The sequence below is a fragment of the Cladophialophora immunda genome (genome assembly GCF_000835495.1).
Source record: "Cladophialophora immunda strain CBS 83496 unplaced genomic scaffold supercont1.2, whole genome shotgun sequence".
NCBI classification, from domain to species: domain Eukaryota; kingdom Fungi; phylum Ascomycota; class Eurotiomycetes; order Chaetothyriales; family Herpotrichiellaceae; genus Cladophialophora; species Cladophialophora immunda.
The window spans coordinates 132,912-146,006 of NW_015622542.1; the positions used below are offsets into that span (position 1 = coordinate 132,912).

General features: G+C 51.8%; 6 protein-coding genes across 6 annotated transcripts; 4 read left to right on the plus strand and 2 right to left on the minus strand.

Annotated features, from left to right (window-relative positions):
- The first annotated feature begins 39 nt into the window (after positions 1 to 39).
- PV07_02435 (uncharacterized protein) lies at positions 40 to 1,905 on the plus strand. The gene has a single exon (XM_016389045.1). It carries the CDS (start codon positions 482 to 484, stop codon positions 1,484 to 1,486), a length of 1,005 nt encoding a protein of 334 aa, XP_016250947.1. The 5' UTR covers positions 40 to 481; the 3' UTR covers positions 1,487 to 1,905.
- A 231-nt stretch (positions 1,906 to 2,136) lies between these two features.
- On the plus strand, positions 2,137 to 4,846 carry PV07_02436 (uncharacterized protein). Its single transcript, XM_016389046.1, has one exon. The coding sequence runs from the start codon at positions 2,305 to 2,307 to the stop codon at positions 4,621 to 4,623; it is 2,319 nt and encodes a 772-aa protein (XP_016250948.1). The 5' UTR covers positions 2,137 to 2,304; the 3' UTR covers positions 4,624 to 4,846.
- On the minus strand, positions 3,327 to 6,004 carry PV07_02437 (uncharacterized protein). Its single transcript, XM_016389047.1, has 2 exons — positions 4,984 to 6,004; positions 3,327 to 4,750 (listed from the first exon to the last, which is right to left on the minus strand). Exon 1 carries the CDS (start codon positions 5,978 to 5,980, stop codon positions 5,066 to 5,068), a length of 915 nt encoding a protein of 304 aa, XP_016250949.1. The 5' UTR covers positions 5,981 to 6,004; the 3' UTR covers positions 3,327 to 4,750; positions 4,984 to 5,065.
- A 2,333-nt stretch (positions 6,005 to 8,337) lies between these two features.
- On the plus strand, positions 8,338 to 9,345 carry PV07_02438 (uncharacterized protein; the record flags this gene model as incomplete). Its single annotated transcript, XM_016389048.1, has 1 exon — positions 8,338 to 9,345. The coding sequence occupies one exon, from the start codon at positions 8,338 to 8,340 to the stop codon at positions 9,343 to 9,345; it is 1,008 nt and encodes a 335-aa protein (XP_016250950.1).
- A 759-nt stretch (positions 9,346 to 10,104) lies between these two features.
- Positions 10,105 to 11,088, minus strand: PV07_02439 (uncharacterized protein; the record flags this gene model as incomplete). The annotated part of the gene is made up of 1 exon (XM_016389049.1): positions 10,105 to 11,088. The coding sequence occupies one exon, from the start codon at positions 11,086 to 11,088 to the stop codon at positions 10,105 to 10,107; it is 984 nt and encodes a 327-aa protein (XP_016250951.1).
- Positions 11,089 to 11,548: 460 nt separating this feature from the next.
- On the plus strand, positions 11,549 to 12,970 carry PV07_02440 (uncharacterized protein). Its single transcript, XM_016389050.1, has one exon. It carries the CDS (start codon positions 11,609 to 11,611, stop codon positions 12,725 to 12,727), a length of 1,119 nt encoding a protein of 372 aa, XP_016250952.1. The 5' UTR covers positions 11,549 to 11,608; the 3' UTR covers positions 12,728 to 12,970.
- The last annotated feature ends 125 nt before the right edge of the window (positions 12,971 to 13,095 follow it).

Genomic DNA, 13,095 nt, shown 5'->3' on the forward strand with positions numbered 1-13,095 from the left:
CCTTTTCATCCTTTTGGTCCCTATTATCCCTTTGGCGTGCATCAACCCCCATTCTCACAGCTCCTGCCAGAAGGTGGCCATTGACGAGAAAGTGGAACAGACGCGCACCGATCGAGACTATCTACTGCCATTCCCACCTCCATCCGTCGGGAGGACCGAACCGTGATTTCAACTCGCATTCCGCTCTGTCCCTCGCCACATTCTTCCGCCCACACCAGAACTCTCAGCTTCAGCCCCAGGGCACTGACTGACAAGAGGGGGCCAAAAATATGTGTACAAACAACACACCTCATGCCTCCACGGTACGTGCAGGGCTGAGCACACGACTCTGCAGTCAGATGCTCACCGCAGTCCGAATCATCTGCCAGGCCAAAATATGTCATTCAATTTCCTCCCCTTGCTGATCCTTTGCCCTCTCAAAAGGAACACCGTTCCTCGCAGTTCGCAATGTCCATAGTTATCCATTCTCAATCACATCATCATGCCCCAGAGAAACATCACATTTCCGCCTCTTTTGTTTGTATTCGTTCTCTTCTGTTGCCAAAAAGTCCTCTCATCGCCCGTCCCTCAAATAATCGAGCCCGACCCTGGCCCTCTTTCCTTTCTCGAGCTTGTTCAGACAACCCTCTACCGAATCATTGAAGTCGGATTTCTCAAAGGCATCCTTACTTCACTGTTGGTACTGGAATGTCTAGTCTGCCTTCTCATCGGTGCCCTCAGTGGATTAGCTGCCTACCTCAGACATCACGATACGAAGTTGTGGGAACGACATGAAGAGCTCTATGTCTTCGAGGACGGGAAGAACGAGGAAGAGGAGTCGAGCCCAGTCGAAAGGCACATGAATGGGTCCGGCCATCGAAACAACGACACGTCGCCATCCCAGACTCCAAGCCGCATTTCTCGGTATCTTTCTCGCAACACTTCAATACCGGTAACAAAGATTAGCATCCATGCCTCACCCTGTCGAACATCGACAACAAACAGCGTTCTATCAAACAGCGTTCTATCTGCACCAGCTTGGATACCGCGAACTCCAATACGAAGTCCTGTAAGACCGCTCCGTTCCGCCCTCTCCAAATCGCCACCCTCATCGAGGCGAACTGTGCCCTTTCAGACTCCTCTATTCGGGTCAAGCGAAGTGAGCGTGAGCTCGACCTCTCCCCCAAACCCAAAATCCGTCCACTGGGCAGATGAGGTTCAGATGACGACGATGGAGATAATCTTTTCACGAGACAGGGCGATATCAACAAAGGGACGTCCTGGTGTTCATATCGCAACGGACACTAGAATATGCAGGATCGATGGACACGATCTCGACATCAGCGATGCGTTGGCCGACTTATCCTCGCCACTGTGCCACTCATACCCTATTTTTCAAACACATAAACATAAATCCACTTTCGCCACGAGTTGCATCCAAGTGCAGGATGCAGAATTCCTATCCGATGGAACAACATCAATGAAATTGGAAGGTGATACGAGTTGAATCGCGTTTTGGGGTCGCAGGGCAACCCGAGCCCGCAGGTTTTCAGTGTTACAGGAGACCACCCACCAGAAACTGGATTTTGGGGGAAATTTCAGCTGTACTGGGTGTTCTTCGTGAAAACGTACTTGGAACCATTGGATTCAATGTGTAAGAGGAGATCTCTTGCCTTTGGCAGCGAGGCTTTGGCGGATGTGGATTCTGTGTATGGTCTAAATGGCCACGGGAATTGAAGACGGTGTAGCCTGAAGTGCTGCGCACTGATTTAGGCCACCTACATGCTGTAAGGAAGACTTCCATATCTATCGTAAGGATGAACTGGTGTTAAACCCAAGTACTCGTACACCGAGGCAGAATCCTAGGCAAGGCAGCCAGCTCCGATCGATGCGGTGATGGCCTGATAATAAACTTTGAAATTCTGGTGGTGTAGCCTTGCTTTGTGGAAGAATTGCTCACTCTCACTTGGGACCAGATGAATTAATCTGTGTCTACGGCTCACACGCTGTCAAAATCATGTCTCAGCTCAAGAAGGTGGGAGTTGTAAATGCTTTCCCCATACATCCGTTAGCGGCAGCCGACGTCCTTCTAGCGTTCGACCATAGTAACCATTGTCGCAGCCTCGTCAGGCCACCTCCCTCTGGTTTGGGGGGCTCATTTCCTTCATCTGACACTAGATCTTTTGGGCGAAATGGGTAATAATGGCGGCCATGAAGCCCTAGTTGACCTCTTGAGCTCACTTTGGACTCGCCCGATTGACCTGGGGAAGCCGTCATGAGACTACAGTTGTTCTAACGAGAGCCATCCACCACGAATGGACCTCGATGAGAATCCGCCGGGGTTTCAACGCGCGAGAACTGCTTGCTTCTCTGGCATCAGACTCGCGGGCGTACCAGTACCGCCCGCTCCCTTCGCCCAACTCTATCCGACTGCTCGAAGTTCATTCTGCGTCCCCATTCCCCGAAAGCAGCGGGACCATAGCAGTCTCTCTACGCACGTTTCCCGTCGACGACGCTCCTCCCTTCCAAGCTCTGTCTTACACATGGGGTTATCCGTTGATTCCGGAGTCACGGCCATCACGGAGCAGCAACTGGCGCCGCCTTGCATTCGTGCAGCGCGTCCAGGCTAGAACCCCCCGTCTGCTGGATCCGGATGGCCACGGTGGGCTTGGGACCACCGTAGGGACACCGTCGCCTCCAAGTTCTCAACTCCAAAGTCTGCCGGTGCTGCGCACAAAAATCACAGAAAACACTCCGTGTTTCCCGGTGAAGTGCGAGGGTCGAAACATCCGCGTGACGGCGAACCTGTACGATGCGCTTGCCATGTTGTCGCGCCGCAAGCTCCTGGGATCGGACAATCCTGCTTCAGGGACGAAATACATCTGGGTGGACGCCCTGTGCATCGATCAATCTTCCCTCGCGGAGCGGAATCAGCAGGTCAACCTAATGGCGGACATCTTCAAGGCGGCGCAAGGTGTGATTGTGTGGCTCGGGGAGGAGGATGAGTTCACCCAGGACGCGTGCACGGTGATGGAAAGAATTGCAGCAGTTCCGAGCCAGAGGTGGCAACATGTCCCGTACACGGGCTTTTACGACGAGGACGGCTCCTGCTATCACGAGCTCGGGATTGAGCCACTGAGCTATCAGAACTGGCTGGGTCTAATCGCATTCATGAACCGCCCCTGGTTTTCGAGATGCTGGGTGGTCCAGGAGCTGGCGCTGGCGAGGAAGGCCACCGTCATCTGCGGGAGTCGAGTGCTGCAGTGGGAGCAACTGGCCAAGACGATTGAATTCATCCGCGCAACGAAGTGGTATCATCACTTGTCCATCGAGAAGATGCGGCATATTCGAGGACTAAGCCGCAGCCCAGGGCCGTACAAGAAGCTTTTGGCAAGCAATACCAGATTCGGACTTGAGCCCGTCTATCTCAATAACACGCGGAGAGCGCTGCAGTCACGCTCTGAGAGAGAGAGCAGTGGAGGCCCGTCGCTGAGGGTGCTGGTGGAGACGCATAGGTATACCGCTGCGACCGATCCTCGAGACAAGGTATATGCTTTTCTCAGCCTGTCGAATGCAGCAAAGTCCTCCCCAGAGAAGCCCGACGAGATCAAGCCAAACTATCAGACTCCTGTCCGGCAAGTGTACACGGAAGCTGCATGCACTCTTATCCGGGGCGGTCGGAATTTGACCCTGTTGTCCCATGTGCAGGATCGATCACTCACCAAGATCAAAGGTCTTCCATCTTGGGTCCCGGACTACTCTGTGCCTCTTTCTCCCTATCCACTTGAATTCCGAGGGAAGTGCAACTGGTCTGCTTGCGGCCATCTGAAATGGAAACCACCCCGTGACGAAACAGTTCTGCGCAGAGGCCTCTTGCCAGTACAAGGCTTCCACATTGACACCATCGCCGGAAAAGCCATCATGCCGCACGAAGCCACGGATGCTGGAGAGCCATGGGCCAGTATTGTGGATCTAGTTTTCCAACTCCCAAATCCCTATCCGGTGCCATCAATTCGGGGAGCCCCAATCTCACGCCTCGATGTCCTCTGGCGCACACTCACCACAAACACATACTCTCGGCAACATCCAGCTCCTTCTGAGTGTGGAGCCTTGTTCATCGACTATATTCTCAACCTGCAGATACGACACCGTTTGGCCCCTTGGTCATCGCACGATGCCGATTTCCAGCCACATCAAACACCCGTCTCTACTCTTACCAATCCCGATTGGCATGGCCTGTTGGCGTCCGAGCCCGCTGATTCTCCGTACAATCTCTCCTTCTATCGAGATCGGTTGACTGCCCTGGTGGAGAATATGTTGTCCAGCGATTCATACTCGCCGCTTGCCCTGGCCCAGTTGCATCATGATATCGAGCACGGATCCGGAAGATTGCGACGCCTGTTCCGGACAAAGAATCTGTTGCTTCTAGGAACTGGCTCCCGGTCTCTTCGATCGGGTGACGAGGTCTGGATTTTGGGAGGTGGGAAGGTGCCGTACATTCTTCGTCCTGTCAAATGCAGCGCAGATGGCGACTACTTGGGTGAGAGAACCCATCGCTTGGTTGGCGAGGCATATGTCCATGGTCTGATGCACGGCGATCCACATCGTTTCGAAATGGACATGGTGAAGACAGTTTTGGTTTGAACTCGGACATTCCTCCGATGCTTCTCTTCACAGACGGAATTTATACTGCGAAAATTTCTGTAAATACGTAGGGCATCGACATATACGAACATCTCACAGAAAGTTGGTTAAATCTGTACATAGCGCCCTGGTGGTAGATGTCAGCATCAGCTTGGATCCAGAAAATGAGAATATCAAACGGTACAAAAATGTACATCAGACAGATTTGAGAAGATATTATGGCTGGTTGTTTTAGGCACTGCGTCCAAACGCCCAGGGTTGCGAGCATGGCCTTCAACCACTGGAGCAGAAACGCTTCTCTGGCCCCAGCGGCCTCGTCATTGAACACAATATATCAAAGAGAATGCGTTAAGCACTTACTTGTTCAGGGCAATGGCAGATCGAAGTCTGCGGCAGGACTGTGGTTGTGTAGTCAGCGACATTGACTGCCACCCACAAGAGATCAGCCCGCGTTGACTTCCAGCTTTCCTCTCCTGGCCCTCATCTCTTCCACTTTCTTTTTGTCCTCTTCAAACCGCTTCATCATCTCGTCTTGCTCCTGTTTCCTTCTCTCTCGCGTCTGGAATCTGTAGAAGTCCTCCAACGCTTTGGCTTTCTCTTTCTGCTTCTCCGCAGATTCTTTTGCCTCATCCATCCGCGCACTGCCTCTTGACCCTCGCGTAACGGTAATGAAACCATCCTCATCGGGAACTGCGCGTTTACGTGCGTTTTCCCGAGACCGAGACTCTTCAAGTTGAGAGTAGGCAGACATATAAGCGTTGACCGAGCGAAGAAGCTGCTTGCGCGAGGGGTATTGGAGTGATTTGTGGTGTTCATATCTCGTCAGCCCAAGGCGTGGCATTTCGTTGCTTCTTGAGTCTGTAATGTCCTCCCATGCGACGGGCGTACCGGCTTTTGCAGCTCGTTGGGCCGCTTTGAGAGTGAGTTCCATGCTAGGTTTGTCCACAAAGACGACTATGGCCGACGCGCCGCTCTTTTGAATCTCGCCGTCGAAGACATTTGGGAGGGAGTGTGTGTCGAGTCCGGCCTCGATTTCTTCAGGGTTCATCCTCTTGCGCTTTCGACTTGATTTCGTTGTTGGTGCGGACTGTTTGCCCGGTGCATTTTCTGAGAAGTATACTTGCTGCATGCGTCCACCTTCTAGTTTGGTCATGAATAGGTGTTTTAGTGATTGCTCGGTAGCGCATACAGGTATGTTCACCAAGAACAAAGATCTAGGTGCATCCTCGTCGGGTATTTTAGGGTCGTGAGGTTTCAGGTAGAGGTAGTGGGTGGCTTCTCGCGAGAAACTTCCTGTCCCGCGGAGCAACAAAGGCAAGGCGATACAATCACCTACCTCTCGGGGCTCCCTCACCATGGCGAGGATATTGGCGTATGGAGCGTACAATGCAGATGCAACTTTTTTTCTGTCCGGGAATTGGAGAAAGACCGGCGCAGTGTGGGGTTGACGAAACAGCCTTGAATGACAACTAATGACATTCACAGAGCCGTCACAATAAGGCTGCATATGTGACTCCTGGCGGCTGTACACTATCGTGGCCTGAAGAGACCTCATCTCTTCTCCGTCCTTCGCTCCCAGGTTCCTTCAAGCACTCTACTTTTGCAGGTAGTACCTACGTAGCTATCCGTTTGCCGTCTCGTCCAAGTTGATCGATTCGACGCCAATACCAGAGATCGTATCCCGTAACCTCAAATTATTCTCTCCAAAGGATGACATGCAGCCCATAACCCAGCAACTTCCACCGTCCACACTTCAGTTTTTTCCAATCGTTCTCACCACCAGCGCCAGTGATGGACAGGCAACCAACTTGAACCATTTTACCAGCATTGCGCTCCCACACCACTTTTACTGCTCTGCTGCAACGTCTTGGCTGATTGCGCGTTGTCCGGAAGACCATCAGTAACAACAAGTGGTGTCTCAGTCTTCTTGGACTATTTGCACACTAGCCTCCTGTGTCTGAAGGGTATGAATGGTATCATCATTTGCTTGGTGGAGGGTAAACATCTTTGTGGATCTGGCAGACTTACATCCTACTGGCCATTCAGCCTGCTCTTCCTATCCAATGCCTTCCGTCGTCTCAGACACTCTTTCCGCGGCTGGATTCCGTGCTATTTTCGCGGAGGTATTGGCATGGACAGGGCGAGTAGCGAAAGGACAAAGATCCCAGATGTGAGACATAACACCATCTGGAGTAAGGATTGAAGAATTCGGATAGCTCCTGCGGCACAAAACGGCCTGTCTTCGAGGAAACTCGGGGTCTTTCGCCAGGGGCACCAGCGCAGAGCTAATGCCCCGTGATTGGTTCGCTGGAAGACTGGTTGCAGACGCGATTCAGTAGAACGAATATTCTGATTGTCCTTGACTGCAAGCACTTGACGACGGAGAGGCTTGTAGATTCCACCATGGGAGTCGACTTGATTTCTGCTACGTTAATTTCCAAATCAAGAGCATCTTTGCAATTGCCCCAGGCGTCACCTTCCTTAGGGTGTCTGGCTGGACCTCGCACAGGTACTCGCACGGGATGGACGGGCTGATACAATGCAGGCCTAACCGAACGTGGTCGAGGCAAGCTAATACCATTCGCGGATGCTGACGCCATATGGTGTGTCAACAAACTCAACTGGAGGACGTGGCATGGCTATCCGAGGTAAGAGAGATCGAGAGGGTGGTTGTGGGCGTAGAAATGTCAGAAAGATGATGAGCAGCTCGCTCAGTCGCCGGCAATGTTCTGATATGGACTTATAGCAGCCCTATAAATAACAAAGCTAGATGACTTTTGGGATTAGCTGAGAATGACGTCGACTGCCCCTTAATTGTATCTAGCATATGAGGTGTGCACGGATTGCGCGAAGGTGGTGTGTGCTGAGGCTAGCCTAAACCTCCCTTGATGAGTAGCAATGCTGCTCTAACAACAAATAATTACTAGGAGATTACGAGGTGCAGTACGGGCAGATAGTACTAGCACGCCGCCAATATCAGTTTCTGGGGTGTGAACACCGCTAGCGCCTCGGCATTGTTCAAGTGAAACACCTGCTGCTTCTTGGTATCAACCAAAGCATCAATCCGTTTTCTGTAAACCGTCAAACTTGACTTCAGATTCATTTCTACCACTGCAGCCTCTGTCCAGGAGCAACGCTTCCTGCGGGAATACTCCCCCATCACCAAAGCAGCGACAGACTTCAGGCCAGTATAGTAGAAATCATGAATCTGAATCAGCATGTCGACAAGGCTGGGGGCTGTTGAAGCTCCTAGCTACGAAGATGGTTGTTTGGACGGCAACCACAGCTTTCATCGCACAGATCGCGGTCATGCTCTCTCCACCTCGTCTTCCGTTGCTCTCTCATGCGCCTTGCGGTGTGTCTGACTGCTGCGGATCGTCCCTCGACACATGAACCGCTTCTTTCTTTGGATAGGTGCCCTCTACCACACTCCATCTCTCCGCGATGTTGCCATTGAGTGGTCAGCAATGTCTCACATCCTTTACGCGGAGACTGAAAGGTGAGTATAAGTCAACCTCGGTTTTCGCATCTCGCATACCCTTGTCTTCTCATCCATCAACAAACAACCAAAGAATCAAAAAAACATCCATTCGTTGCATTATAATTGAAGGCCTCGCCGTTGGACTCCATACATCCGCTCGACTCTCAGCTGGCGATTTCAACTTCTACTTTCCATTAAAAATTTGAAAAAGATCCTCTCACTGAATCTCCAAGATGCTGGTTTCGTGCTCATTGTTGCTCGCGGTGCTCGCCGGGTCTGCTCTTGCGCTGCCCTACCCTGATGAAGAGAAGCGTGGTAATACCGTTTATCCGGTATACAGCACTCCAACTTACAGCACGACTTACCCGGTATATACCACAACTTCCACCTACTACCCCGTGTATACGAGCACCTACTCCTCCCCAGTGTATACCACCACTTCAACCTACTACCCTGTGTACACATCCAGCTCTACATACTCTTCTGTATACACTAGCACTTCAACCTATTCGCCAGTGTACACATCCAGCTCGACGTACTCCTCCCCAGTGTATACGACCACTTCAACCTATTCGCCGGTGTACACATCCAGCTCTACATACTCTTCTGTATACACTAGCACTTCAACCTATTCACCAGTGTACACATCCAGCTCGACGTACTCCTCCCCAGTGTATACGACCACTTCAACCTATTCGCCAGTATACACATCCACGTACTCCTCTGTATACACTAGCACCGCCACCTATCCGGTTTACACCAGTTCCTCGACCTACTCGACCTACTATACAACCTATACCACTCCAGCAATCTATTCCACGAGCACCTATACAACTCCCGTTGTCTATACCACAACGACCTACACTACTCCCGTCTATTCCTCGTACAGTCCGGCTGTCTACTCGTCCACGTACTCAACCTGCCCTGCCGCTGTAACCAGCACAGAGACCGTCTACTCAACCGTGACCGCGACGAGCACGTCGACATATACCGCAACATCGACGTCGACATACACGTCCACAACCACCGTGACATACACCGCGACAGTCACCTCAACGGCCACTGTGACCTATACCACCAGCAGCGTGGTGTACTCATGCGCCCCGACCTACAGCAGTTCTACGTACAGCAGCTCCACCTACACGACGCCGGTCTACACGACCACGTACAGCACCTCCGTCTACCCCGTCTACACCCCTTACACCACTTACACCACCACAACTTACGGTTCTGGTTGGTAAGCCACGGATTGGACTTCTAACCTGTGGGTTCCGACTCGAAAAGCGCGACTCGGTAGGGGTTTTTTGGTCCAAAAGTTCTTTGGTATTTGTCTAGGTCTCGATGAAGACAAAAAAACATCCTTCCATAAAGCCCAGACAGAGGGGTCGGATACACTGCGGGAAGAAGAGTTGGACACTTGACACGAAACCCTGGTGGTGTGGAACAAATAGTTTTCTCAGGGTCTGATGACCAGATCACCCGCGCACTACAGCACACGTTGACATTCTCTTTTTTTGGCCCTTACATAGCTACCCACGCTCCTTATCTCAAGGAAGGGACAGCCTTTCATAGTTGACTTCGCTAATATAGCTGTCTCTACCACCGATGATGTTCACAGCCATGCCACTGACTTGTGGTCTGTTCCCGTCATCTCCATCCAGCCCATATCCTCAACCGAAAGACCGGTAGGTGTTCTTATTGTTCGCTCTCCTATCAGCAACGATCCCAATAAGAAGTTTGAAAATATGCGTAAAATAGCTTCCCCACATCACGCAGTGCCTATCGCCATGTTCAGATATCTGTGTATAGCTAACAATCGACCTCTTCAAGACTCATCCCAGAGCGAGGCAGAACCAACGCAATCTTGCTTCCTGAAGTCTGCGGCAACATGGTAAGTAGATCAAATGATAGGTTTATGGTGAGCATCAACTCTTGGTCCAGAGATATCGAGAAGATCCATGCGAAGGGCACCTGGCGTTGGACCGCTGCATGTATGGATATCAAGCTCGAGATGGCATCCTACTGTTCATACCATCAACGACCTGGTCGATGAGTCGGCTCGTCATGCTTAGACCCGGGTCATGATCAGGGTTCACCTCGGCAATACTGAGTGCGACAGTCTTCTCACTGCTCAAGAACGTCTTGACCGCAGACATGGCCGCTTCAAATCTGAGACCCGTCCAGCTTGGAACATTGCCCAAAGGGAAGACTCCGGGATCTATCACATCCACGTCTAGGTGGAGGATGACAAAGTCTACACTATCTTCCAGCCATTTCAATGCTGCCTGTGCTTGTTCGCGTGGCGCAGCCTCGACTACTCGAGAGGTAGAGACGCGGAAACTGTTGTCAAACAGGTAGCCCAAGTGCTCTCGTTTGTTGGCGACCGAGTCAATATTCAGGCCGAAGAGGACGATATTGGTGTTATCGACGACAGCAGAGCCGTCAGCACGAGAAAATTTCTGCATGCTCTCGAGTGCTCCTTCGCGTAACGTCAGATGCGTCAGTGTCATTCCGGCGATGTTGCCCGATGAGTTGGATTCCATCGGGGTGTATAAGTCGCAATCAGCGTCCATATAAACGATGCCTATACGTTTCCCCGTCCCTTCCAGATGGTGCCAATATGCTGACATGATTGCTGGACAATAGAGACATTCGCCACCAAGGATCAATTGGAAACGACATGCTTGGCCTTTCTCATCGTTGTCGACAGTTAAATCATTTCCGATCGCTTGTCGAACTTGCTCGCAAGCGGCGACAGTGGCCGCTTCATTCCGCGCTCCATTTGGGTCCCGTCCGCTCGGCGACCATCCAACAGGACCATTGGGCAGGGCGGTTGATTCTGCGATTTGCCAGCCCGCGGCTCCAAGTTTCTCGTGCAGACCAGCACGTCTGAAGGCTGTGGGAGCCCGCGATTTGCCAGAATACACGGAACCAATGTCTGAGGGCACCTTGATGATTCTGATAGCACGCGATGGCATCGCCATGATAGTTGTCGATCTCGTCCGGGGCGACACGTCGACTTTAGAAGTATTGCTAACGACTTGGATGGATAGGGAAATGTCAACGACGTGTGGAGGAGGCGCGGCATCCTTTCTTATACACCATGAAGGTCGAAGCAGAGGTTTGTCACCATCAACAAGCTGGGCCAATGACAGTGGGAGCCAGTTCGAGAGTAATATCGCGAAGGGCGCGATACGCCCTTGATTTTCGATCTAATCGGAGAGAGAACATCTTAAACTTACCCATTTGGCGGGACGGTCCCTGGTCATACCTCGACACAGGCTTACGTCGAACCCGAACCTAAATTTGTAGGGCATTGACCTCAACTGCGAGCTTGGTCGGATTTGCCATGGGGATTCTACGTTGATGATGTTGAACTTGAAGTAGACCGGAGATACGAGGCAGCTTGGCATCGTAAAGTCCGAGACATTGTTGATGCTGTCAAGCAATTGACTTTGCTCTCCTATTTCATTTCGTCTCCCCATCCAGTATCTCGAGGACAACATGCGGTCAAACATGCTCAGGGTATCATCAACTGCCGTCCGCTGTTGGAAAAGCCATCCCTCGGTAGGTTGGCTCGCGACGCCAACAGTCCGCGGAATTTCCTCGACCAGCTCATTGTCCGCCACTCCCCTCCCCATCACCGCGACTGGGCCACCTCCTAGAGCTCCTGTTCCTACATCGCCTCAATATGGCGACCGGATTGAAGAACGAAGAAGAAAAGCAGAGTTGCTCAAACAAGGCAAGGAGCTCCGCGCGGCAAACCAGCCTGGAGGAAAGACAAGCCCGTTGAAGAAAAGGTTTTGGAAAGAGGTCCATGTAAAAGAGGTCCCGGAAGGATATCAAGTCTATTTGGACAAAAGGCCCGTGCGAACTCCGAGCAAAACGATCCTCACAGTCCCACGCTCCAAGCCGCACCTGGCGCATGCTATCGCGATCGAATGGGATCTACTCGAATCCGCACAACAAGCATTGAAAAACCACAACATCCCGATGACTTCAACAGCGGCCCGAGCACAGGATATCATCGAATCAGAAGCGCAGGGGAATGGCAAGATCCGGGATGAAATCATTACAACCATGATGCGTTATCTAGACACAGACACATTACTATGTTGGGCACCAGAACGCAAACCGGAATCGCCGTTAGAGATGCAGGCCGAGCGGACAGAGTCACTACGCGAGATTCAGATTCGAACGGCCAAACCCATCATCAGCTACCTCAGCACATCCGTGTGGCCTGGTGTTGAAATCAAGCCCGTGCTAGACGAAAACAGCATCATGCCTACGCAGCAAGACGAAATGACGAGAAGCGTGATACGCGGTTGGATTGCTGGGCTGCCGGCATATGAACTCGCAGCTCTTGAGCGGGCAGTGCTGGCGGGAAAGAGTCTCCTCGTCGGTACGAGATTGTTGATCGAGTGGAGCGAAGAATTCCGGGATATGCAACACAGCGGCAGTGAGAAGCGATTTGGCATAGAGGAGGCTGCCGAAGCTTCCAGCCTCGAGGTAAGATGGCAAACAGGGATGTGGGGCGAGGTCGAAGACACCCACGATGTGGAAAACGAAGATATCAGACGCCAGCTGGGAAGTGCCGTTTTGCTTGTGAGCGGAAGCCGATAGTCTGTCGGTTGGATGTGATAGGGAGTATGCATGTTTGCGTTGCCAATCGCCAGCAGTGGAATGTGAAGGTTTCGAAATGTGTCTGAGAAAAACAGGTCTGAGATGGAGCAGCTTGTAAAAGTACCGAGAAAAAAAATACAAGAGGAGGGTTTGATTCCTTCTTACCCGCACTGTCACGTAAATTCCCCTATATTTTATGTATCAGAACAATCCCACCTCGCTGAATGGTCAGCATTGCTTCACTATCGTCTTGCCCTATCTGCACCATCTGCAGAGTCGACCATTAGCTACCCTGTGCGGCCGTCCATCCTACAAAACAAGACCCCGGGGTGTGGAACGCCACTCTGCCCGTTGAGTCGACGTTGGTT